Genomic DNA, 23,780 nt, shown 5'->3' with positions numbered 1-23,780 from the left:
CTTTGGAGACTGGAGGTGGTGATTCCCATTTCAACTTCAATCAGGGCAATGTTCATTCTACATGATGGACTTTATTTTGGGAGGGGTTCTGCGGGTTGAACCCAGGGGCACTCTACTACTGAGCTACATTCTTAGCCCTTTTTAACACAGGGTGTGGTTAAGTAACCCAGGCTGCCCTTAAATTTGCAATCCCCCTGCCTCAGCCTCCCAAAGGCGTGCTCCACTCTTGCCAGACCCTACATGACGGATTTTTACATGGCGTTTGAATTGGTTTCTGCTATTCAAAAATGGAAAGGCAGTAAGTGTAACTCAGTAGTAGACGGGAACTTAGCATATGCAACGCCCTGGGTTCAATCCTCAGTACCAAAAAAGGGCAAACAAAATAAACCATAAATCTGATTTAGACATTTGGGCGCCACCTCTCTCCAGGATACTTTTGCCCTGCACCAAGCAGGCTTATGACAACAGAAACTGGAGGACGATTACTATATCTGAGGATTTTACAGACTCATCCTTGAGCTGGGCTTTCTTTCCATCACGACCTTCACAAGTTCCGCTTGTGTAATAAAGAGTGTGGAATCTGAGACTGGGAACTGTGATCCCCAAGGAGGAACCTGGGGGAGAGGAAAGCACAGACATTTGCTAGACAAGATCAAATGTAGGTGTATGGAGGTAAATGAGAACAGTTTTCAAGGTACAGACTTAAAGAGGGGGATGTACTGAGGACCACTGGAAACCAGTAGCCCCTTTGCACCTGTGGATGCTCTCCGTGGCGGAGCTCTGTCCTCCTTTGGATGGGTACGAATCGTCATTCCCCAGGATCCCCCGCTGTGCCTTTGTGTTTGTGGCTTGGAGGACCACTTATCAATTCCAAAAAGCCAGCCTTTTTCCGCCAATTAATCCGCCCATCAATAAAGATGCCTCGCCCACTACTCATGCGGAATTGGAAGACAGAAGAGTTCAGGCTGGGGCAGGCATTGAGGCGCTTGGGCTCGAGGGAGCAGGGCAGGAATCCTAGATGGGGTGGACGCTGGGTCCACCAGAGTTCCAGAGTCCGCAGAACGGAGTGGTAGTCCACCTTCCAATCCCGCCACCTCCAAACCAATGCCTTGCCTGGCCTTCCAGCGGGTGGGTTGCACAGACGTCCTTCTAGGGGTAGCGGGCTGCTGGGCGGGGCCTCGGTGTTGTTGTTTCTCTGGGGCCCCGCCCCCGAGGGGGGCGCGGACCACGCGGCCAGAGGGCCCGCCTCCCCTCCCCCTCCCCGCCCAGCTCGCCCGCCTCTTTGTATCCAACATCCGGGTTTCCCCGCTGGCTCGGCTCCGTGGCCGCCGCTCAGGAGCCATTTTGGACTCGGTTCAGCTCCCCTCCCCCAACCCCTCCCCCCGTTCATGGCCCCTCCGGACTCGGCCCCTGCGCCCGGGGCCCGGGCCCAGCCCCGCTGCGCTATGCCTGAGTCGGGCGCGCCCCGGACCGTGCCCCGCGGCCGTCCCCCGGCCCCCGCGTCGCCCCGAAGCCCGGGCCGCAGTCTGCGCCTCCCGCAGCGTCTCTGAGCCCGAGCCCGCACGCTGCCCGTGGACGAAGGCGCAGGAAGCGCGCGGGGAACAAGACCGAAAGAAGAAGCGGGAAGGAGAGCGCAGCCGCCGCCGGGCCCTGCGCGCCCCGGGAGCGCCGCGCGGCCCTGCCCGCGGGCTCCGGGTGTCCGCGGGGCGGCGCCGCGGAACATGACGGCGCCCTGGGCGGCCCTCGCCCTCCTCTGGGGATCGCTGTGCGCGGGTAAGGACGGGGCGCGGCGTGGGGGGCGCGGGGAGGGCGTGCGGGGCCGGCATCGGGCGCCGCGCGCTGTTTACCAACAAAGGGCGGGCCCGCGGCCTCGCAGCCGCGCCACCTGCCCCCAGCCTGCACCTCTCAGGGCGGAGAGTGGGGGCGCGCCGGGCGCCCGCCTCCCAGGTCTCGGGGAAGATCTTGTCCGTGCTGTCGTCTGCGGGATTCTCGTTCACGGAGGCGGCCCGGCGATGGGGGCCAGGACCCGGAGCGTCAGGGTCGGGGTTCAGGCTACGTGGGCGCGTGGAACCCAGGGAGAGAGTGAGGAAAACCTGAGCGTGGGGAAGGCAGCCAAGCGGGGCGGGCAGATCTAACCGGGGGGCGGCGTGTTTGTAGATGCTGTAGCGGCCGGGGGAGGGTTGCGCGTCCCTCGAGCCACTAGATGTTGCGGAGTGAAGGAGGTGGCTTCACACAGCCCAGAGCCCCTTCATCCTACTCCTCCAGACTCCCTTGCCTTCCTCGCACGCCTGGCAGTTGGCACTGGCTCCCACCTGCTCCCGCTTTCCTCGCTCTGAGCCTCAAATGCGGAGTATGGTCACTTCGTGGTACTGCTTTGTTTGGGGCACCTGGGAGGGGAAGGTGGGAGTGGGCAAGAAGGAAAAACAACAGGTATCTCTTCTATCGGGCCTCCCCGAGGCACGTGGCAGGCGTGGGTGACCCGCACGCAGCTCGGCCGCGGTCGTGTGGTTAGGGGTGTTCGATTTGCTCGCGTTTGGCTTGGGATGTGTGGGTTCAGGTGTATTCTTGCGGAGTTTTGCCGGGAAAGCGCTTTCCCCCAAATCTGAAGCACCGATTTCCCTCTCAGTGGTGTTGGGGTGTGTGTGTCCAAGCCTGTGGGCGCGCCGGCCAGGCTCGGGCAGTGCTGGGAAACGCTGAGAGCCGGACATTTGAGGATCGGGCGAAAAGCTCTGGGAGGTGGGGGCAGCTGGTGCCTGGCGGCCAGGGCGGTGGGTCCTGTGCGTCTTTGTTCCCAGCCCCCATTACACATGCAGCGCGGGTCCCCTGCTGCCGTGGTGGCAGCAGTGCGAAGTCTGGGAAATCCGCGAGGGGCGGGGCCAGGCTTGCAGGGGACGGGCTGGGATCCCCGCGCTGCTGCGGGAATGGGAGGGAATCTGGGTGAGAGTGCGGATGGTGTGGACAATCCAGAACAGCATCCTCACTCTTCTTTTTTCTTTGCAAGGTATTGAGGCTTAGTTGTTAATGCCAACAACAAGAGAATTCCCACGTGGTCCTGCGAGCCTTGGAACCCCAGTGCAAGGACCCGCAAAGACCACTTCTGGTACCTAGGCACCTTGTGGGAAGCTGCATCCCTGCTCCCTTGAAGCCACTTCCAGTGTGGCGGAGGCAAAGCAGTGCTCATGTTGAACATTTTATTTCTCTCTTTCCCCCTCTCTTATGTGCTGCTTTTGAGATACTTTTCCCCAAGAAGGAGGACTTCAAAGTGAAAGAAGGCATTGGCTTGCCAAGGGAAGGGCAGCAACAGGCCAACTTAAGTATACTCAGCAACTCAGCAGCCCACGTGGCTGCTTGCTGCTCAGACCTCTTGGACTCCTGGGCCAGTCTAGGCCTTTTTTTTTTTTCCTTTTGTACCAGGAATTGAACCCAGAGGGGCTTAAATACTGATCCCTACTCTCAGCCCTTTTCCTTTCTTTCTTTCTTTTTTTTTTTTTTTGTGTTTGGTGCTGAGGATTGAACCCAGGGTCTTGTGCATGCGAGGTAAGCACCTCAGCCCTTTTTTATTTTGAGACAGGGTCTTGCTAAGTTGCTAAATCTGGCTTTGAACTTGAGATCCTCCTTCCTCAGCCGCCACATCTGGCTCAGCCTGGGCTTTTCTAAGTCTAGTCCTCCTCTCAGGACAGAAGATCTGGGATCTGGAGACCACCCTCCCCATAGTTTGTCAGTCTCACCAGTCTCACCTCCTTCATTAAGCAGGGCATGGTGGGATTGATCCCTGGGATGTATTTCCTTCTTCTTTTCTCCTCTTGGGCCTTGTGCAGCAGCATATCCTACTAGCTGGGAGGTGGAGTAAGACTCCAAGGATCTGTGTTCTTACCCTGGGAGGAAGGTAGAGTCACTGGTTTTTTCTTGTGGTTACCAGCCAGTCCTTTGACCAGTGCCTTGCACTAGGTCCAGGTTGGGGCAGAGCTAGCTTCCTGTACCTTTGGTTTCAAGGTGGTCTTTCCTTCATAGTCCTGGCTTGTTGTTTTTAATTATGCCCACCTTCTGCATCACACAGTGCCCTGGTAGAAGGAAGATCTATAATAGTGCTGTCTAAGAGAAAAATAGGATGAACCATATATTTAAATTAAAATTTTCTAGTAGTTGTGTTAATAACCATATCTTAATCTGCTCTGGTTGCCCTAACAAAATGCCATATACTGGGTGGCTTAAACAACAGTAGTTTATTTTCTTGTGGTTTTGGAGACTGGAAGTCAGACCAGTATGCTGGCATGGTTGGGTTTTGGTGAAGACTCTCTTCCTTGCTTGCAGATAGCTACCACCTCACTGCATTCTCATGATAGACCGGGTGAGAGGTCACTTCCTTTTAGGGTACTAATCTCACCATAAGGGCCGCACCCTTATGGTCTAATCTAACCTAATTCCTCCCAAAGGCCCCATCTCCAAATACTGTTACATTGGGGTTAGCACTTGAACATGAATTTTGGGTGGACACAAATATTCTTTTTCATAATGAGGAAGAATTAACTTTAACAGTATATTTTATTTAATATGTAGAATAATTTCAACATTTAAAGTTAATGAGTTTTTTTTTTAACTGTCTTTAAAATCTAGTGTGCATCTTACACTTATAGATCGTCTCATTTCTGACCTTACACATTTCAAGTACTGTGTAGTCATTGGCTAGTGTTTATTATATTGAATAGCACAGGCTTAGAAGAAAAGGCAGAATTTTTTCTGTAATCAGAGATCAGTTCTGTAAGTCTTTTGTGATCTGTACCTTGCCCAGTATCCAAGCCATTTGACTCTTGCATTGCAGTGGACATCCTAGATTCTCTGTATCCTACAGGAACTCCTGATATCTTCTTCTGTACTTAGAGTTTAGATCAGAGGGCCTTTTGGGGTGGGGTGGAACACTATCCTGAGCTGAGTGTCAGGAGCCATTCTCATAGGCTGACCACTTTCTGACACAGAAGTGTTTCTTATCCATTATGTTGAGTGAGTGAAGTGATCTTCAGCTCTGTAGTCCAGTGTAGTCATGGACAAAGATGTAGGCTATAGAGCTATGAGCCATGGGCTATGGGTACCTCTCCCCTAGGAGGGATGTCCTCTGGTACCTGTTCTACCTGCATTCCAGACTGTCTGGGTTGCTCTTTGGGAGGAGTGGTACCCTCCTCAGCTTCTTAGAGTCCCTTAGATGATGTGAGATACTTGCCCACTCTCTCAGATCCTGCAGCTGCAGAAAACATGATCTTTCTTTGATAAGCTAGCTTTTTTTTTTTTTTTTAAGAGAGAGAGAGAATTTTTTAATATTTTATTTTTTAGTTCTCGGCGGACACACCATCTTTGTTTGTATGTGGTGCTGAGGATCAAACCCGGGCCGCACGCATGCCAGGCGAGCGCGCTACCGCTTGAGCCATATCCCCAGCCCAAGCTAGCTTCTTTAGTGTACTCTTCTGCAGGTTTTTGTGGGCATTCAGAATTCCCCAAAGTCCCTGAACCAGCCCTAGCACTTCACCTAGGGAACTCCCTTTGCAGGGAACCCAGCAAAGAAGACCCATCCTATAACATGGTCTTTTTGTCACAGAGAATCTAATCTAGTAAACTATTGCTCTTCCCCCAGGAAAATACCTATGTGTGTGCATGTGTATCTCTGTGTGCATATGCATATTGTATGTGCACACTGTTTTGCACCTTGATTGGGCTCAAAATTCTGGTTGCCCTGCATATAACTATCCTCCTAAAGGGCAAAAGGTCCTTGGATGTGGGTGTACATTGAGCCTGTTCCTGCCTTGCTGATTCTACTTGCCCTATTCTGGCTACTGGATAGCTCCTTTACTTCTGCTTCTTGTAATTGCCCGATGTTCAGATCCCTTCCCCTTTATCTCCTCTACCAGGAAGCCACCCCTCTGATTGCCTGTGCATTTAGCACTCTGCTTGGGAGATCAAAGTAGTGCCATTGGGAAATAAAAGGGGCATTGAGTCAGGAGTTTAGATCCACTTGAAGATACTGACCAGTCACCATGGAATAGGATCTCAAAGTGAAGGTGTAGGAGCAGGTCTGGTTAATACCTTTGAGAGTGAATGGATAGAGAACCCTGAGGCAGGGTCCTGGTTGCATGGACCTCTTTATCAAACAGAATTTCTCAACCTTAGATACTACTGACATTCCAGACTTGATTCTTTGTTGTGTGTGGGGGTGATGGTGGTGGGGGTGCTATCCTGTGGACTGTGGTTGTTTAGCACAATACCCTGGCCTTTGCCCATAAATTCTAGTAGCTTATTTCTCATGGAGACAATCAAAAATGATTGTAGAGCTGGAGTTGTGGCTTAGCAGTAGAGCGCTTGCCTTGCACGTGCAAGACCCTGGGTTCTATCCTCAGCACCACATAAAAATAAATGAATAAAATAAAGGTGTTGTGTCCAACTATAACTAAAAAATAAATTTAAAAAGTGGTTGTAGATATTGTTAATTTTCTTTGGTGGAGATGAGGACAAAATCATTCTCAGGTTGAGGACCAGTGGTCTAGAATGTTCTCTAGTTTCTAATGAGACAGCTGGGAGAAGTGGGATTAATGGTTGCACCTTCATCTTTATTCCCTAGGATTCAGGCAGCATTGGAGGTTTGATTCTTCTCAAAACCTAGGAGGTTCCTGCCCAGATAAACCTGTACAGTGTGTGAGAGTTTGGCTCAAATTAGTAAATTGGGTATATTGCTTGCCATCAAGAAGAATCCTGGCGTCCTTGAGTTTTCCCAGAAGTGGTTCAGGTTTCAGGGAGGCGTCCGTTGTGGGTGGCCAGGCAGCTTGCCTGCCTGCACCCGCCTACCCGCTCTGACTCTGGCCGTCGCCTTGAGGCTGGCAGGAGTGCCTTTTCCTCCTGCACGCACAGAATGTCAGGAAGTGCCTGTTGGTGGGGCCTCTCCTCCTGCCTGGCACCCCCTCTCTGCTCACCTGGGAGCCCCTCGAGCCGAGGCTGGCCCATTCTGCCAAGAGGAGCACTGGGGTTGTAGCAAGACGCAGGCATGCCCTTTCCCCCGAGTGGGCCTGCTGGGTGGCGCTCCGAGGAGCCACAGTGGCTATGGGCCTGGAGCTCCCAGGCCGGGGACACCAGGGCAGGGGGGCAGCCTCTTTCCAAAGGTATGGGTGCAAGTTTCTCCCCTCTCTAACTTAGAGTGTGGTGTCCGGATGGAATGTGAGGACAGGGCCAGGTTTCCTCCTCTGGGCTTGGGGAGGTGTGGTGGGCAGCACTGCCTGAGACAGGTGCTAGTGCTGGAGGCCCTGACGGACATGGTTGATTTCTTAGGAGGCCTGTGTGTTGGGCTCAGCAGACTGGTGGTCCCCTGTGGCTGCCCCAACATTGTTTTTCTACTCCTCCCCTCTCCTCCTCTGCCTATGCTGAGGAGCGGCCTTGGGGTAACTCCTCCTTTCTGACTTGTAAACTCAGTTAGACACAGCTGGCTGCACTGGGAGCTAATTTCAAACTGGACCTTATGGTGGGAGGAAGCATTGTTACAAGCCTCAGTTTCTAAGTGCTCCATATCACTTGTGTATGGAGTGTGTGCCGGGGTGGAGACTTATAGTGTCCTCTCTTTTAGACTCTTCCCAAGGAGACTTGCTTTCTTAGAATTCTTTGTCTTCTTTCCCTTCCCTCCTGTTCCATCGCCAGTATTTTTTTGTTTCAGAACAAACACTCACCCCTTTTCTGGGATTCCTTTTTGGTCTCTTGTTCTCCACCAGACTCCCAGGTTGGTCCCAGCCCTGGAGGTGCCTGCTCCTCGTGGTCCTGTGGGGCTGCCCCTGGGTACCAGGTTGCTGGGTGAGGAGATGCTGCTGCCTCTTCTGGGTCTTTGTTTATGGAGGTTGTCAGTGGAATCTCTGCCTAATACAATGGTAGGTACTGGAAACCAATGGATCACACAAGCTGCGATTATTTGGGGGTCAGCTGTGCCTCCTCCTGGCTCAGGATCAGTAATGGCTTCCTGCCTCTGGATAGTCCATGCTTTGCCCTGGTTATTCCCGTCTTGCTGTACACATACGTGTGCCTTTTTCAGATCCTCTTGGGGACTGGCAGCTCCAGCTGGGTGTTTTCATTCATGGACATGTGATCCATGAAAGCCGGTATTGGAAAAGAAGCCTGCCCCACTGGGCAGATTTGTGGACCTCCACCCTGGGGAATGTTGTCTAGAGGGGCCTGTGCTCCTCCTCAATGGGGCTTCTCTTTCGTGGCCAATTTCTGAGCTGGAGCTGAGGTGTTTTGTGAGGCAAGCTTATGCTCCTGTTTGCAAATGTGTTCCTCGGCAGACTATTTCAGTTCCACTTTGACAACCAGGGAGGCTAAAATTAGTTCTGAGGAAGGAAAAGGAAGGCTGGTTGGTAACCCAAGCCCTTGGCTGGAAGATGGAAAAGGCTGCTTCCCTGGGTTTGTGACTGAACATTTCAGAGGATGTGACCAGACCAGCTGTTGTCTGTCCATCTGGGGAGATAGAGGGGTCCTTGTTTGACTCTCTGACCTGAACCAATTAAAACAGAGGCTGATTTGGAACCTGACTCTTGAGTGTTGATGCCAGGATGTTTTTTTCTTTCAGGCTAAGCCGTGTTTTCATGTGTGAGGACAATGCTTTTTGATGCCCAGTGTCATTGACAACCTTTTTTCCTGTCTACCTTCAACATGACAATTATCTATCTGTCCATTGGTTCGGAAAGCATGCTTAGGCTCTCAGAGCTTTGGATTGAAACCTTTATTTGATGTACTTTCGGAAATTTCCTTCTCATCTGAGTTTGAAGTGGGGTTAGATGGAATGAGCCTTGTGGCCCAAGCCTCAGGGAGAGGTTCAGCCTCCCTGTGTGGAAGACATAAAGGTCAAGGCTCATCTGCTCTATGGCTTAGAAAGTAGAGGAACACAGGATTTGAGGTGGTGTGTAGTTTTTCTTATCTTCTGACTGCTCCTCTGACCCCTCTAGAAGCCCTAGAGTGGGTCTTGCAGGGCCATATGAAAGTAGAAAAAAGGCTAGGGAATAGGATTCTCTTTCCTCTACCCCTCAAAAACTTGCACCCAAACCTCCCCTTACCCAAGGATCTCCTTCCTGGTCAGCCCCTCTGGTGTACAGTTGGAAAAGTGGAAGTCACAGTGGCCCTAATTTCTTTTCCCATTTTAAGTTTTATTTATATAGATAACATACATATACTCAGTTGCAGAAATTATCTGTGAACAGTTAAAACCAGGGTCTCTTACCACCCCTGTTCCCCTCCCAAGGTAAGCCTTTTAATTTTAAGGTGGTTGTATATTTTTCCAGGCATTTTTACCTGTGCATCTACAGGAAGTACGTAGAGGAAATAGAGAGTTTTTTAGTTATACATGGACATAATATCTTTATTTTTGTTTATTTATTTGTTTGTGGTGCTGAGGATTGAACCAAAGCATCACACGTGCTAGGCAAGCGCTCTACCACAGAGCCACAACCCTAGCCCTGTTGTTTTCTTTTTTAGCTTAAAAAGATATCACTCTTTTTCAGGCATTTAACTGGAGTATAAAATTACAGAATAGTGTAATTATGGATGTAGGTGAAGCTCAGTGGTAGAGCACATGCTTTGAAAGTATAAGGCCCTGGGTTCAATCCTCAGCACCAAAAATTAGCAAAGAAGAATAGTGTAATTATCATAAGTAAGTGCTCAATGAATATTCATGAACTGAATACATCTATGCCATCGTGTGTCCAGATCAAGAACCAGATTTTAATTCAAACCATTAGGCCTGCCCCCATCTCCCCAGCTTTGGTGCTGGGATTAGAACCCATGGCTTCTGCATACTAAGCACATGATGTACCACTGAGATACTCTGGCCCCCATGCTCTCTCATGTTCATTCCAGTTACTGCCTTCATCCCCTGAGGGTGTTTACCATCTTGACTTCCACCAGCATAAATTAGTTTTCCTGTTTTTACACTTTTTTGACTCATACATATGAACTAGGTTTTGCCCGTCTTCTGGTCACCTTTTCTTTGATTTTCATCTAGTTGTCATGTCTTTTAAAACCCAGATTGGTTTTGTCAACCTTTCTAAGACACATAGATCTACTTTGATCTTTTAAATAGCTGTGTAAATTCCAAAATTTAGATGTAGACTACATTCTATCTAGTTTCCTGTTGATGAACACTGCATGTCATTTATGCAGATTGTTTCTTAAAGAGAGATGACAAGAAGAATAACTTCTGGGTCATATGATGTGTATATTTTACATTTTAATAGATACTGGAAATGCTATATTATTGTTATTATTATTACTATTATATGAGGCAGCTCAGGTGATGGCAGTATGTGTAGAAGTTAGGTGAGATGGCAGTTGGCCCTCTGGCAATCAGTGTACAACCTTCTAACTCTTCATCCTCTTTATCCTGTAATGCCTGATTGTAGAGATTGAAATAGCCCTACATCTTGAAGTTGCTGTGATAGGAGAGGACTCACTTCCATTGGCTTACTGTCTGAGAAGAGCCTGAGAGTCCGAAGCCTCTTCTGAGTGTCCTGATAACTGAGGTGATGAGGGACCGAACAGTGGACTAGCTAGGATGTGCTGGTCTAGGTTTGGGGTACATATGCATGTGTGTTTCTTTGATCATTTCTTATTCCTTGCTGCCTCCACCTTTGAGAGGGACTAAAGCATTTGTTGAAGGTAGCCAAAGAGCTCTGGGTAACAGGGCACAGTGAGTGTAGTGCATTTGACAAAATCTTGGCATGGTAAGATTCTGATTTCATATATGGAAATAAGATATATGTTGGTGGTATTTCTTATAGTAGTCGGTGGTATTTCTTATTCCTGTCTGATTGTATGACTTGTTTCTTTGTATAACCCCCTGTTATAGTGGGCAGAAGAAATAGGGAAGACAGATCAGGATAACTCATTCTCTAAACCCCCTGTTTCTCAGTCTCTCTATTTAGCATGTTGCCTACTTTTTCTGTACTGTAGTCCTGGGATTCTTTGAGTAAGTCTACTTTTCAGACCCTGCTCGGGGATTTAGATGACACTGAATTTGTGGAAATGTTTCTAGTATGAATAACACCCAATCAACTTTCCTACATTGCTTGGGTGATGTATACTGTTTGTGCCTTAGTCTGCTCAGGTTGTTAGAATATCATAGGTGACTTAACAGAAACTTGTTTTCTACTAGTTCTGGAGGCTTAAAGTCCAAGATTAAGGTGCTAGCAGAGTTGATTTCTGGTGGGACTTTTGTGTCTTACAGGCAACCACCTCCTTGTTATGTCTTTATATGGCTTTCTCTCTCTGCACACTCCAGAGTCTCTTTTCTTATAATAGGCCCATTGAATGAGAGGCCTGCCTTTATGACCTTACTTAACCTCCTCTAACTACAGACCCATTGGAGGTTAAGATGTCAACCTAAATGAATTTTGAGTGGATGTAGTTCAGCCCATGACAGCTTGAAACAATGAAGTTGTTTGAAAGTGAATTATTGTCCTCTGAGTTACGTTTTGGAATGATAGCTACTTTTTTTTCAGAGCTTTGCTCTGGGGTCTCTGTTCTTGTTTAATACTTTCCATGGGCAATCCCATGCTGATGGGTTCAGTTTCTGTGTATTTGTAGATATGTCCTTGCCTTTGAGGATATTATGATCATGAAAAAAATGTCTAGAAGGTGAGTAAAAAGTAGATATGGAGACTTCCTCTTCTGATAATCAGGACCAACCTCCCCACCCCTTTTTGAAGACAAATGGAAAAAACTGATAAACTAGGGAAGACTTCTGATTGAAGTCATTGTACAGCTAAAATTAATAGATTTATCAGGCCAGGATCTGTGTGAGAATAAAGACCCAGGGTGATGACTTAGGGGTTTGGGTTGTTTTCAATCATTCATGGGGCAATTGAGAGAGCATTGTATTTGACAGCCTTGTGGGGTTAGGAAGAAAGGAACTGAAATTCTAAGCAGAGGATGTGTAGAGTTAACCCCTCCTTTTAGGTTGGGACTCCAAAGACCTAGGGGTGAGGTAGACTCCAAATCAGTTAAACCCTAAAGTTGGATCAAAATGTTCTGGGTTTAATAGAATCTTTAATTCCTGGCAGAAGCACATTTAAAATCTTTCTGCATCCTTGGCCTCACACTTACTTCTATAAACAACTTGTAAATTTAGTGACTGGCTGGTGATTTGAAATAAAGAGCCAGCAGAAATATCAGTTAAATCAGGGCTGGATGAACTCCAGATTGAAATTATTATGTACATATTTAAAAGTAGCATGCTTACTGTGCTTTAGGAGGTGAACCAGTGAAAATTTCAGTGGAGAGGAAAGGTCTGTTATAGAACTGATGTGTATATAATATCAGAAATTAAGAACCCCATACATGAGATTATCAAATTAAGTGCAACTGAAGAGAGGATTAGTGAACTGGATGGTAGAGTAGAAGAAAATGTACATGGAGAGACAAAAAGAAGAATGATACAGAGAAAGAGATAGCTGAGGCCAACCTTGAACTTTTGTTTATTTAATTAGGTATATATGATAGCAGAATGCATTTTGATTCATTGTACACAATTGCAGCCAACTTTTCATTTCTCTGGTTGTACTATGTGCAATCAATAGGATAATAATGTCCATCTCATTCCACCATCTTTCCTGCCCCTATACCTCCCTCCTCCCCCGACCCCTTGAACTTTTGATTCTCCTACATGGTTGGGGTTACGGGCATGTGCCAGTGCACATAGCCATTTTCTCTTTTTTGAACTTGAACTTATTATTTAGGTTTTGGATTTCCTGGACTGCACCTCAAAAACACCTTGACTTTTTTTTTTTGTCTACTATTTTTTTTTATATCTTTGTATGCTTACTTTATTAGTTATCAATGGACATTTATTTATTTATTTATATGTGGCACTGCAAATCAAACCCAGTATCTCACACATGCTAGGCAAGTGCTCTACCACTGAGCCACAACCCCAACCCACTTACTTGACTTTCTTAATGATGTTTCTTCGATTTTATCATCTAATCCTTCTGTTGATTTTAATTTATGCCACTGTGTGTACATGTGTTTTTGTGCTTGCGTGCACGTGTGTGTATATAATGTCCCATAGATATATTACCTTTTCTCTGAGGATAAGTCTTGAAGTTTCTTCTCTTTGCATAGTCTCAAAGTTATTTTTTTCTACCTGTTTTTATCTTTGTTGTTTACTAAGTGGCTTTCATAGAGCTGTTCATACTTAACGATGGAGCTGGATACTGATTGAAAACTGTGAGCTCTTGAGTGAAGCCGGCCAATAGTCTGGAAACTGGATTGGAACTAGTAGGATTCTCCTGAAGAGTCTCTTCTGATTTTTCCGTCTGGAGGTTAAAGACTACACTGCCAACATGCTAGAAGCCACAGAGGGAAGAGAACTGGGGTATTGTGTGTGATATGTTCTGTACTTATTCCTATTTTAGAGTGTGATTTGTGCCCTCAGATTTGCCCACTTCTCTCTGCAGGGCTTATCATCTGTTTTATCATCTTCAGAAAACTTCTTGTCCCTGATAGTTTGGGGTGGGGCAGCCCCCGGACCTGACTGGTGGTAGGATCTGAGCATCTGCTTGTTCCATCCTAGTGGACCCTTCTATTTTTGGATTCATTTTTACTCCATTTTTCCAGAGACATCTGGTGTTGTAGAAATCATGTCTTCCTCATCTTTCTATACAGCCAACGTTTAAGAATCTGTGTGGTCAGTTACCACTTATTTGTCTGCTTTCCAGCATTGAAATTTCATTTCTGTAGTTTTCTCCTATTCTTGTCCTCATGGGTTTATTCCTTAGACATTTTTTCTTTGCTGTGGTTTTAATGGGATTACAGAAGAGAGGGAAAGGAAATGTTTTTTTATGATCCTTGTCCTTTACCTGTAAGTTGTCTCTCCAATGTTCTTCAGGAATGACAAGGAATGGAGAAAGAGATGTACTTCTGAGAATTGGTCTTGGCCACACCTTTTGTGGGGCGATGGTGCCAGGGACTTGTTTACAAAGTCCAATCTGGAATTGACTTGAGGTGACCTGGCTTGGTTCCTTGTTTCTAGGCTAGGCTTTGGAAGGCAGATGGGGCTCCTCCTGTCATCTTGGAAAGTGCTTCTGGACTTCCACTCCTGGCATTTATAGTGAACAAATGAGCTGAAAAGCTTCATACAAAACAGAAATGCTAGAAAAAGTGTAGTAAGTATCTTTTTAAATGCATCTAGATAGCCACATTTGTAAGAATAAGGGAAAGCAAAAAGTTGGTAGGAGTAGAGCTGTGTGCTTCAACTAATTGTAATTACTGACCCCCTCAAGTCTTTGCCCATCTCTAATTTAGAGATGTGGGTTTTGTAGCTGGGTTAGGGTCAGGACATAATTGTGGATTGGGACTGAAGCCTTCACATCTTCAGAGTTCAGTATAAGTGTGGACTAGAAAAAATATCCTTTTGTTGACAAAGGGATTAGATAATGAATTTTCTTGGACTAAATTGATAGGGGAGGGGGTTAGGTTAGGTTTAGTTTCCCCTGAGTGTTTATAACCATAGGCCCGTGTATACATGAGTCTGGAGCTGAAGTTTGTATCATCCTGCTCTCTGGGAAACTCTAGATTGAGGAATTAAAGTGGTTCTAAATTGGTAATTTGGAGTTTGGCAGAAGCAAAAAAACAAATGATTTCTGGAAGGTTTCCCCCTCAAACTTGGTCTCATAATATTCCCACAGAAAAGGTTCCATTGAACATAAGCTCATTATCCAAAATTCTAAAATATGTGAGGAAACTACCATGAGTGAAAATGATTTGAAGTCAGAAATAGACTTTCAAGAAGTTTAATTATGGAATCATAAGAAGGAATTAGACAAAGAACAGAAGTGCCATAATTGATCAGGTAGTTTTATTTTATTTTTTTTACAGTACTAGAGATCAAATCCAGGGCCTTGTGCATGCTAGGCAAGCATTTTATCACTGAGCTATATACTACCAGAACAAGTTTTGTCTTTTTTAAAAAATAAAACGTACAGGAATGAAAACAAGAATAGTTGAATGTATAAATTAAATAGAAGAGCTATACAGAAGATTAGACACAGTGAAAGAGGCAATTACTGAATTGGAAGTTAGATCTTAAGGAATTATTTGTAATGGTTTTTAGACACAATTGGAAAACATGAAAGCAGGGGCATCTTAGTCTGTTTTCTGCTGTTATAACAGAATACCACAGACTGGGTAATTTATAAACAGTAGGAATATAGTTGGCCTCATTGTTCTGGAGGTTGGGAAGTCCCAAAAGTATGGTGTTGGTATTTGGTAAGGTTTTTGTGTATGATCCTTATTTTTTACCTGGACAAAGGATCTTAACATGGTGGAAGGGATCATAAGGAAAGAGAGAAACAATGGGAGACTTTTATAACTCACTCCCAAAGACAGTTAACCCACTCTCTAATGATGACATTTGTGAAGTCTTATTTGTGAATACAGCCCTTAAGATCTAATCACATCTTAAAGGTCTTCTCAGCACTGTTGCATAGGGGATTAAGTTGCCAGCCAGCTTTTGAATATAAACCATAACATGGAGTTAAGAGACTGGAGAGAACATGAAGGTTTAATTTTCATGCAATAGGAATCTCAGAATTACAGAATAGAGCAATGCAATACTCAAATTGATAATAGCCAAGAGTTTCTCAAAATTGATAAGTGGCATGAATCATCAGACTCTAAAAGCATAGTGAACCCCAGTCAGCAGAAATAAATTTAAATATATACTGAGATACATTCCTTATAGTGAAACTATAAAGAAAAGGAAAAAGGAAGCAGCCAGAGGGGAAAAGACAGAATATGTATATAAAGTATAGTGGATTTTTAAGCAATAATAGTGGAAGCTGGAAAATAACCACTATGTAGTATTTTCAAAATGTTGAGAAAAAAATAACTTGAATCTAAAATTTTATGTTCATTTTAAACTTTGATTTAGGAAGAAAGGTAAAATAATAATTCAGAAAAGCAAACAAAGGCTCTTTTATTAACAAATGTTTTCTGAAGGAGTATGTTTTTCAGCAAGTACAATGGTCTTAAATAAAGACAGAGGTGCAAGGAGGAATGGGTGAGCAGACAAACTGATGAATGTATGGATAAATTTTAAAAATATTGACTATGCTACTGTGTCTCCAGAATTCATGTATTAGAAACTTAGTACCCAGTGCATTAGTGTTAAGTGGTAGAACCTTTAAGAAGTGATTAGGGGGGCTGGAGATGTGGCTCAAGCGGTAGCGCGCTCGCCTGGAATGCGTGTGGCCCGGGTTCGATCCTCAGCACCACATACCAACAAAGATGTTGTGTTCACCGAGAACTAAAAAATAAATATTAAAAAATTCTTTAAAAAAAAAAAAAAAGAAGTGATTAGGAACAGGACATGGTGTTGCACACCTGTAATAACAGATACTTGGGAGTCTGAGGCAGGAGAATCACAGTTCAAGGCTAACCTTAGCAACTTAGTGAGGCCCTAAGCAACTTAGTGAGGCCTTGTCTCAAAATAAAAAACAAAATGGGCCAGGTGCAGTGGTGCATACCTGTCATCCCAGTGGCTTGGGAGACTGAGGGAGGAGGATCACGAGTTCAAAGCTAGCCTCAGTAAAAGTGAGGCGCTAAGCAACTCAGTGAGACCCTGTTTCTAAATAAAATACAAAATAGGGCTGGGGATATGGCTCAATGGTTGAGTGCCCTTGAGTTCAATCCCTGGTATCCCTCCCCCACAAAAAATGGGCTGGGGTATAGCTGAGTGGTAAAGTGCCTTTGGGATTCATTCAATCCCTAATAACAAAAACAACAACAACAACAAAAGGTGATGAAGGAAGTGATTAGGTCATGAGGGGTCTGTCCTTATAAATGAATTAGTGTGGGTTTCCTAAGAGTGGGTTAGTTATCCTAGTAGTGGGTTCCCTGTAAAAGGACACATTTGATCCATTCTGTCTCTTGTCCTTCCACCTTTTGCCATGGGAAGTGATTAGGTCATGAGGGGTCTGTCCTTATAAATGAATTAGTGTGGGTTTCCTAAGAGTGGGTTAGTTATCCTAGTAGTGGGTTCCCTGTAAAAGGACACATTTGATCCATTCTGTCTCTTGTCCTTCCACCTTTTGCCATGGGATGACGCAGTGAGAACACATTGCGCAGATATGGGCCCTCAACTTTGGACTATCAAGTCTCCAGAACTGTAAGAATAAGTCTCTGTTCTTTATAAATTACCCAGTTTCCGTCTTATAGCATCAAAAAAAAGTCTGAGATGGTATATAAAACACAAGTAGTATCTTTTCTTGGGAATCAGGTAAGAAGAAATCAATAACATTAAATACTGAATGCAAGTAATAGATTAAATCTAAATTGAAAAATACTTAAAATGGAAATTAAATGTGTAGCTTTCAGACCAGAAGTAACTAAAATATGAACTGTAAGGGCTGGGGGCATAGCTCAATGGTAGATTACTTTCCTAGCATGCATCAGGTACAACCAAGAAATAGAAAAATAAAATAAAAAAAAAGAAATAGAAAAATATAATCCCATGAGGCTCAATGGTAGAATACTGTGCTATGTATGTGTAGGACCTTGGGTTTGAACCCCAGTACCACAGAAACAAAACAAACAAGAAACATAAATGGAAGTAGCAGTAGAGAAGAAACAAATCTAAACATATGCAGTAGTCATAAATGTAATGGAACTCAGTTCCCTGATTGAATCAGGGAAAATAAAAATAGGCAGAAATGTGGGTGTTTTGCTTTTATGGTTCTGGGGATTTAACCCAGGGATGTTCTATATCACTGAGCTAAATCCCTAGGCCTTTTTCATTTTTATTTTGAGACAGTCTCTCTCATTTGCCCAGGCTGGCCTTGAACTTGTGATCCTCTGAAGCAGAAAGATTTAAAATAAAAATTGGAAAAGATTGAGAAAATACTAACCACAACAAATGTTAATAGCTATTATAGCATTGAATAAATAGACTTTTTGACAAAGAATATTACAAATGAAGAAAGTTACTATATATAAGAAAAGTTTTATTGCCAAGAATATATAAAGATTTTATATTACTTAAAGGAAAAATGACCCAATAGGAAAATGGGAAAGGATGTAACAAGCAGTATGCAGAAGGAGAGGTCAGTGATCACAGAAAGATACAGTCAGTATCACAGAAATGTAGATTGAAGCCACATTAACATTTTACACTCTGCCAGGTCACCGAAATTCAGAGTGGATGAGGGTATGGCGCAATGTGGACTGTTGGGAACATAAATTGGTATATCCTCTTTGGAGAACAGTTTGACTAGTTAGTGAGTTAAGGATGCTGAGATGACCCAGCTATTCCAGCTTGTGTGGATGTACCCTGAGGAAATGCCCACACATGAACCCAAGGGGGGGCTCAGTAATGTTGCTTACATCAACAAACATGAATAACCTAAGAGTTCAACAAGAGAGCGGATGAAAGTAAGGTCATACAAGGGACTGTCACATGGCTTTGGAAATTCGTGCATTTCCGAACTTTGGAGAGGGAGCAGTATATAAAGACATGTACTCTAGAGATGGGTTGAAGTCATTGATAAATGACTTGGGAAGTTACTCAACCTCTTGTGCCTCAGTTTTCTTATCTGTAAAATAATGACTCTGGGTTGTCAGAAGGATTAAATATTATTTGAAAAACACTTAGTATAGTGTCTGAGATGTGGCATGAACTATGCAGTTGATTAATAGATATTAATCTGGATGGTTTAAAAATATATGGACAAGGTTAAAACAGATTTATCTTGGGTTATGAAATTATAGCCCTGGGTTTGATCCCCAGTACTGCAAAAAATGAAAAGAATCCAAATTTATGAAGATTGTGTTTAGTTCTCTTGTGTGAAAGAGTCTTCATCACTCACAATGCTTGTGCACTCTGAGTGTCTGGATATTTCTCATGCTCTATCCTTTCCCTTCCCCCTCTCTTATAGGTTTTTGGGTCTTTACTCCCTATCCACCTTGACTCTGGTCCTGGTGAGGTGGAGGGGATGATACTGTGTACAGTTTAGAAGCCTCACCTTTAGGTCTCATGGTCCTCCTTGGCTCTTCTAAAGGGACCTGCTAGGGTAGCATTTGCTCAGTAAACTTGGGGCCATCTTCCTAGGGACATTGACAGTAGGGTAGACTCTGGGCAGCCATGGAGGCTGGATACTGGAGGGAGCACTAACTCCCTGAAGTCACCCTTATTAGCTTCTCATGCATGGAGGCATCTGAGAGAGTGTATCTTGCCCAGCTGGCTGGGGTTGTCCTGAGGTAGGTAGATAGAGTGGTGAGGGGCAGTTGCTCACCTCTTTCAGTGACCATATGGGTGAGGCTGGGTGCCTGCTCCCTATCAGGGTGGCTGCTGAGGTGACTCCAGGATCCAAGAATATAATGGCCTGCTGGGTGCTGGAGTTCACAGATCTTTTTTTGTGGGGGGGGGGGACTGGGTGTTGAACTCAGGGCTACTTAACCACTGAGCCACATCCCCAGCCCTATTTTTTTTTTTTTTTTTAATTTAGAGTTAGGGTCTCACTGAATTGCTTAGTGCCTCACTTTTGCTGAGGCTGGCTTTGAACCTATGGTCCTCCTGTCTCAGTCTCCCAAGCTGCTGGGATTACAGAGTGTGCCACTATGCCCAACTGGAGTTCATAGTTCTAAGAGATGTTAGTTGACTGGGGATACCCCAAGCCAGAGCTGGGGGAACCCCACAGGAGGCATGGTCATTCCAGTTCTGACCACCTTCCCCATTTCCCATTCCTTCCCCCTTCTCTGTTGCACTTTGAGCCCCTCACAGGCTGGACTTTGGTGATATTTCCCTCTGTTTTCCTTAGGGCATAGTGAGATGTGTCCAAAGACCAGTGGACTGAGTTGCTTCAGAGGGGGAAGGAGCCTCCCAGTTCTTGTCCTTGAGTGTTGAAACTGATCCCTTGATGTCCCATTAGATGGAATGTCAGTTCAGAGCAGAACCTGCATGTTAGCTGACTGTGTGTGTGTGTGTGTGTGTGTGTGTGTGTGTGTGTGTGTGTGTGTGTGTGTGTGGTTTCTGGGACTGAGGTTTTTCCTTCCCTGCCTGCATAGAGGATTTGGTTTGGAGAGCCTAGATTTTTTTTCTTTTTTCTTTTTAAGCTGCCAGGACTTGGGCATAAGGACTGCCTCTTGGAGATAATCAGACTTGAGTTTCCTGGTTCCCTTGGAGAGCAGCAATTGAGATGGCTGTGGCTCAGGGATGTAGCAAGTCCTTTGTCCTGGTATCTGGGGGGGATACTCTCTTCAGTACTATAAGACAGCAAGTGTGAGGGGGGTTAGTGCCCGGCATCTTGGGAGGACTGCTTCCTCTCCTGCCAGAAGGGGATAGTAGACTAGGGTAGGGAAGCCTCTTGTGCATTAGTGCCCTGGCTCATGAGTGTGGGCAGGAGGCCTTCATCTATTCAAAAGCAGAGGTGTGTGGTTGGAGTATTGCCAGAGGCTATAAATAGCTAAGTGTGTAAAGAAACAGAGCCTGGGAGAGGCCAGAAAGCTTGGAGACCTCTGGATCTCCAGCTGGCAGCAAAGCCTGGGTGTGGTGTGGGAGGGGCATGGAATGTCACTTCAGCTCTGAGAACAAAGCTCTCCTGGGTCTAGTATGACTTGATGGGCTGGGGGCTTGAGGGGAATTGGCTGTAAGGGATTATTACAGGCAACAGGGAAGGGTATGGCTCTGATACAATGAGTGGCATGCCAGGCCCTTTCTGACCACTCTTGAAATGTGGTCATTTATTTTTTGTGACAACCCTAGGATTTATTATGAACCCCTCTCAAAGAGTAACTGATTCTGTAAAGTGCTCAGGGCACACAGTGGTGAAGTGTCAAAGCAGGATTTAAAGTCTGGCAGCTCAAGGCTGTTATATTGTTGGATTGCTTGTGGGAGGATCTGGTCATATGGGGCTCAGGTGACATTCTTAAACTTTGGGTCCTTCCTGGAGCCTTGATTTGGAGCTCCCAGCCCTTTCTACTTGGGTTCTGCCCATGGTAGTGGCCAGAGGGGTCCTTGCCTGATGATGGCTTGGTGAGAGGAACTGGGCCAGCCTTAGGCCACTCTCTGTTGGTCTCCTTTGTTGGAACTCCTAACACTGAACAGGGAGTTTGTTGTTTGTTGACCAAATTCTTGCTCTAGGAGTGTAGATTAGTGGTAGAACCCTTGCCTAACGTATATGAGGCTCTGGGTTTGATTCTCATTTCTAGCAAGAAAAATAAAAAAATGTAGGGGCTTCAGGCTAAAACTATCCTTCTTTCTTGTCCCCTTCTTTTGAAATCTTGCTCTAGCCACACATCCTGCATCCTTCTTTCTTTCCATGTATCCATTCATCCATCTATATGTCTGGAACTGGTTCTAATACTCAAGATGGGCAAGGGCCCTGTTTCATGTCTTGTAGAGGAAGCTGGCATTTTCCCCCCTTTTATTGATGCGTTATAATTATACATAACAGTGCATACAATATGTGCATACAATAAAACATGTGCATACAATAAAACAGTATAATTTGTTCAATTTTACTCCCCAGTTAGCTCCCCTTTCCCTCTCCTCTTTTCCCCTGATCCCCTTCTTCTTTTCTACTGGTCTCCCTTCTATTTTTTTTAATTTGCCCTATTTAGATATATATCACATGTATATTTTGACACATTGCATTTTTTGCATTTTGACACATTGTACACAAATGAAGCACAACTTCTTATTCCTCTGACTTTATGTGGTACATAGTCACACCAGTAGTGCAATCATACATATATGTAGGGTAATAATGTCTGTCTCATTCTATTGTCCTTCCCATCCCCTCAGCCCCACTCCTCCTCTCACTCTCCTCTGCACAATCCAAAGTTCCTTCATTCTTTCTTACCGACCCCCTCTCCACTATGAATAAGCATCCATTTATGAGAAAAAACATTTGGCCTTTGATTTTTTGGGGATTGGCTTATTTCACTTAACATGATGTTCTGTAGTTCTATTCATGTATCTGCAAATGCCATAATTTCATTTTTCTTTGAGGCTGAGTAACATTCCATTGTGTATATATACCACCTTTTCTTTATCCATTCATCTGTTGAAGGGCAACTAGGTTGATTCCACTGTTTAGCTATTATGAATTGAGCTGCTATAAACCTTGGTATGTCTGCATCACTGTAGTATGCTGATTTTAAGTCCTTTGGGTATCAACTGAGGGTGGGATAGCTGGGTCAAATGGCGGTTCTATTCCATGTTTTCTGAGCAATCTTCAAACTGCTTTCCAGAGTGATTGTACCAATTTGCAGTCCCACCAGCAATGTATGAGTGTGCCTTTCTCCCCCACATCCTCTCCAACACTTATTATTGTTTGTATTCTTGATAATTGCCATTCTGACTGGAGTGAGATAAAATCTTAGAGTAGTAGTTTTGATTTGCATTTCTCTAATTGCTAGAGATGATGAACATTTTTCCATATGTTTTTTGATGAGTTATATTTCTTCTGTGAAGTGTCTGTTCAGTTCCTTAGCCCATTTATTGATTGGGTTATTTGTTTTTTGGGTGTTAAGTTTTTTGAGTTCTTTATATATCCTGGAGATTAGTGCTCTGTCTCATGTATGTGTGGTAAAGATTTCTTCCAATTCTGTAGGTTCTTCACGTTATTGTTTATTTCCTTTGCTAGGAAGAAAACATTTTAGTTTGAATCCACCCCATTTATTGATTCTTAATTTTACTTTTTGTGCTTTAGGAGTCTTGTTAAGGAAGTTAGGTCCTAAGGCGACATGATGAAGATTTGGGCCTGCTTTTTTTTCTATTAGGCGTAGTGTCTGTGTTCTAGTGCCTATTTTGAGTTGATTTTTGTGTAGGGTGAGAGGAACAGGTTTAATTTCATTTTGGTACATATGGATTTCCAGTTTTCCCAGCACCATTTGTTGTCTAGGCCATCTTTTCTCCAATGTATGTTTATGTTGCCTTTGTCTAGTGTGAGATAGCTGTATTTATATGGGTTTGTTTCTATGTGGAAGCTGGCATTTGTAATGCAACTGTTGAGCACAATTGTAATATTTTATTTCTTATGCAAGTGTTCATTATGTTAATATTGTTATTTCTTCTTGGGAATTATTTTTGGTTATGTTAAGCATACAGTTTTTGGGTGTCTGAAATAGTCCTTTAAATAAGAACAGGTGATTAACCAAGGGTGGTAAATTAGGTGCTAGAGGAAATATAAGGCCAATGGAAGTAGAGTGTGCCTGGTTTTAGGGGAGAGGCCAGGCTGAAATCCTAGGGATAAAGTGGGGAACATCTTACAGCCAGAGGTGGTAATGGGTACTAAGCCTAGAAGCCCAGCACATTCAAGAACCTGGCAGTGAGGTATGGCTGCAGAGAGGGAAGTAGATGAGGGAGTGCATATCTCCTCTGTCTGCAGCCCAACTTGGAGGCTTTCCCGGTAGAATTGCTGTTGTGGAGGCAGTGGGGCCGCAGGTTGGGGAGAGTTGGCATGCACTGTGTGGACTGGGGGCTTTGCATAGCTAAGCTACTGGATGCTGTTGTGAGTGGGCAGGGGCCCTTATACTTGCTCAGTCTTTGGCTCCTATCTGCATTGGATTCCCTCAGCTTCTCCCCCTACACTATAAGCCTGTATTTGAGGAAGGGTCTGACTGGGGGAAGTCAGTGTATGCCCCTGTGTGAGTACCCATGTAGACCCTGAGGCCCTTTTTTGAGGGCCAGGCTGAGTCCCAGCTGCTTGGCTTGTCACAAGGCCACTTTTTCCTTTTACAAGTGTCAGAGTCTAGGCCACATGGCCTTGGAT

General features: G+C 44.9%; 1 protein-coding gene across 4 annotated transcripts in view; it reads left to right on the top strand.

Moving 5' to 3' along the window:
• Window positions 1-1,249: 1,249 nt before the first annotated feature.
• Window positions 1,250-23,780, top strand: part of Acvr2b (activin A receptor type 2B) — a 39,809-nt gene continuing 17,278 nt past the window's right edge. Inside the window, exon 1 of one of the 4 annotated variants that reach the window (XM_078038128.1) lies at window positions 1,250-2,082. In XM_078038128.1, coding sequence (XP_077894254.1) covers window positions 1,722-2,082 — 361 coding nt within the window. In that variant the 5' untranslated portion in view covers window positions 1,250-1,721. The remainder of the gene's footprint in view (window positions 2,083-23,780) is intronic. The other 3 variants (XM_021732262.3, XM_005317374.4, XM_078038127.1) reach the window with 3 other exon arrangements.

This window comes from Ictidomys tridecemlineatus, chromosome 2 (assembly GCF_052094955.1).
Source record: "Ictidomys tridecemlineatus isolate mIctTri1 chromosome 2, mIctTri1.hap1, whole genome shotgun sequence".
In the NCBI taxonomy this organism is placed as follows: domain Eukaryota; kingdom Metazoa; phylum Chordata; class Mammalia; order Rodentia; family Sciuridae; genus Ictidomys; species Ictidomys tridecemlineatus.
The sequence above is the reverse complement of the archived record's forward strand: the minus strand, read 5'-3'. Positions and strand labels throughout refer to the sequence as shown.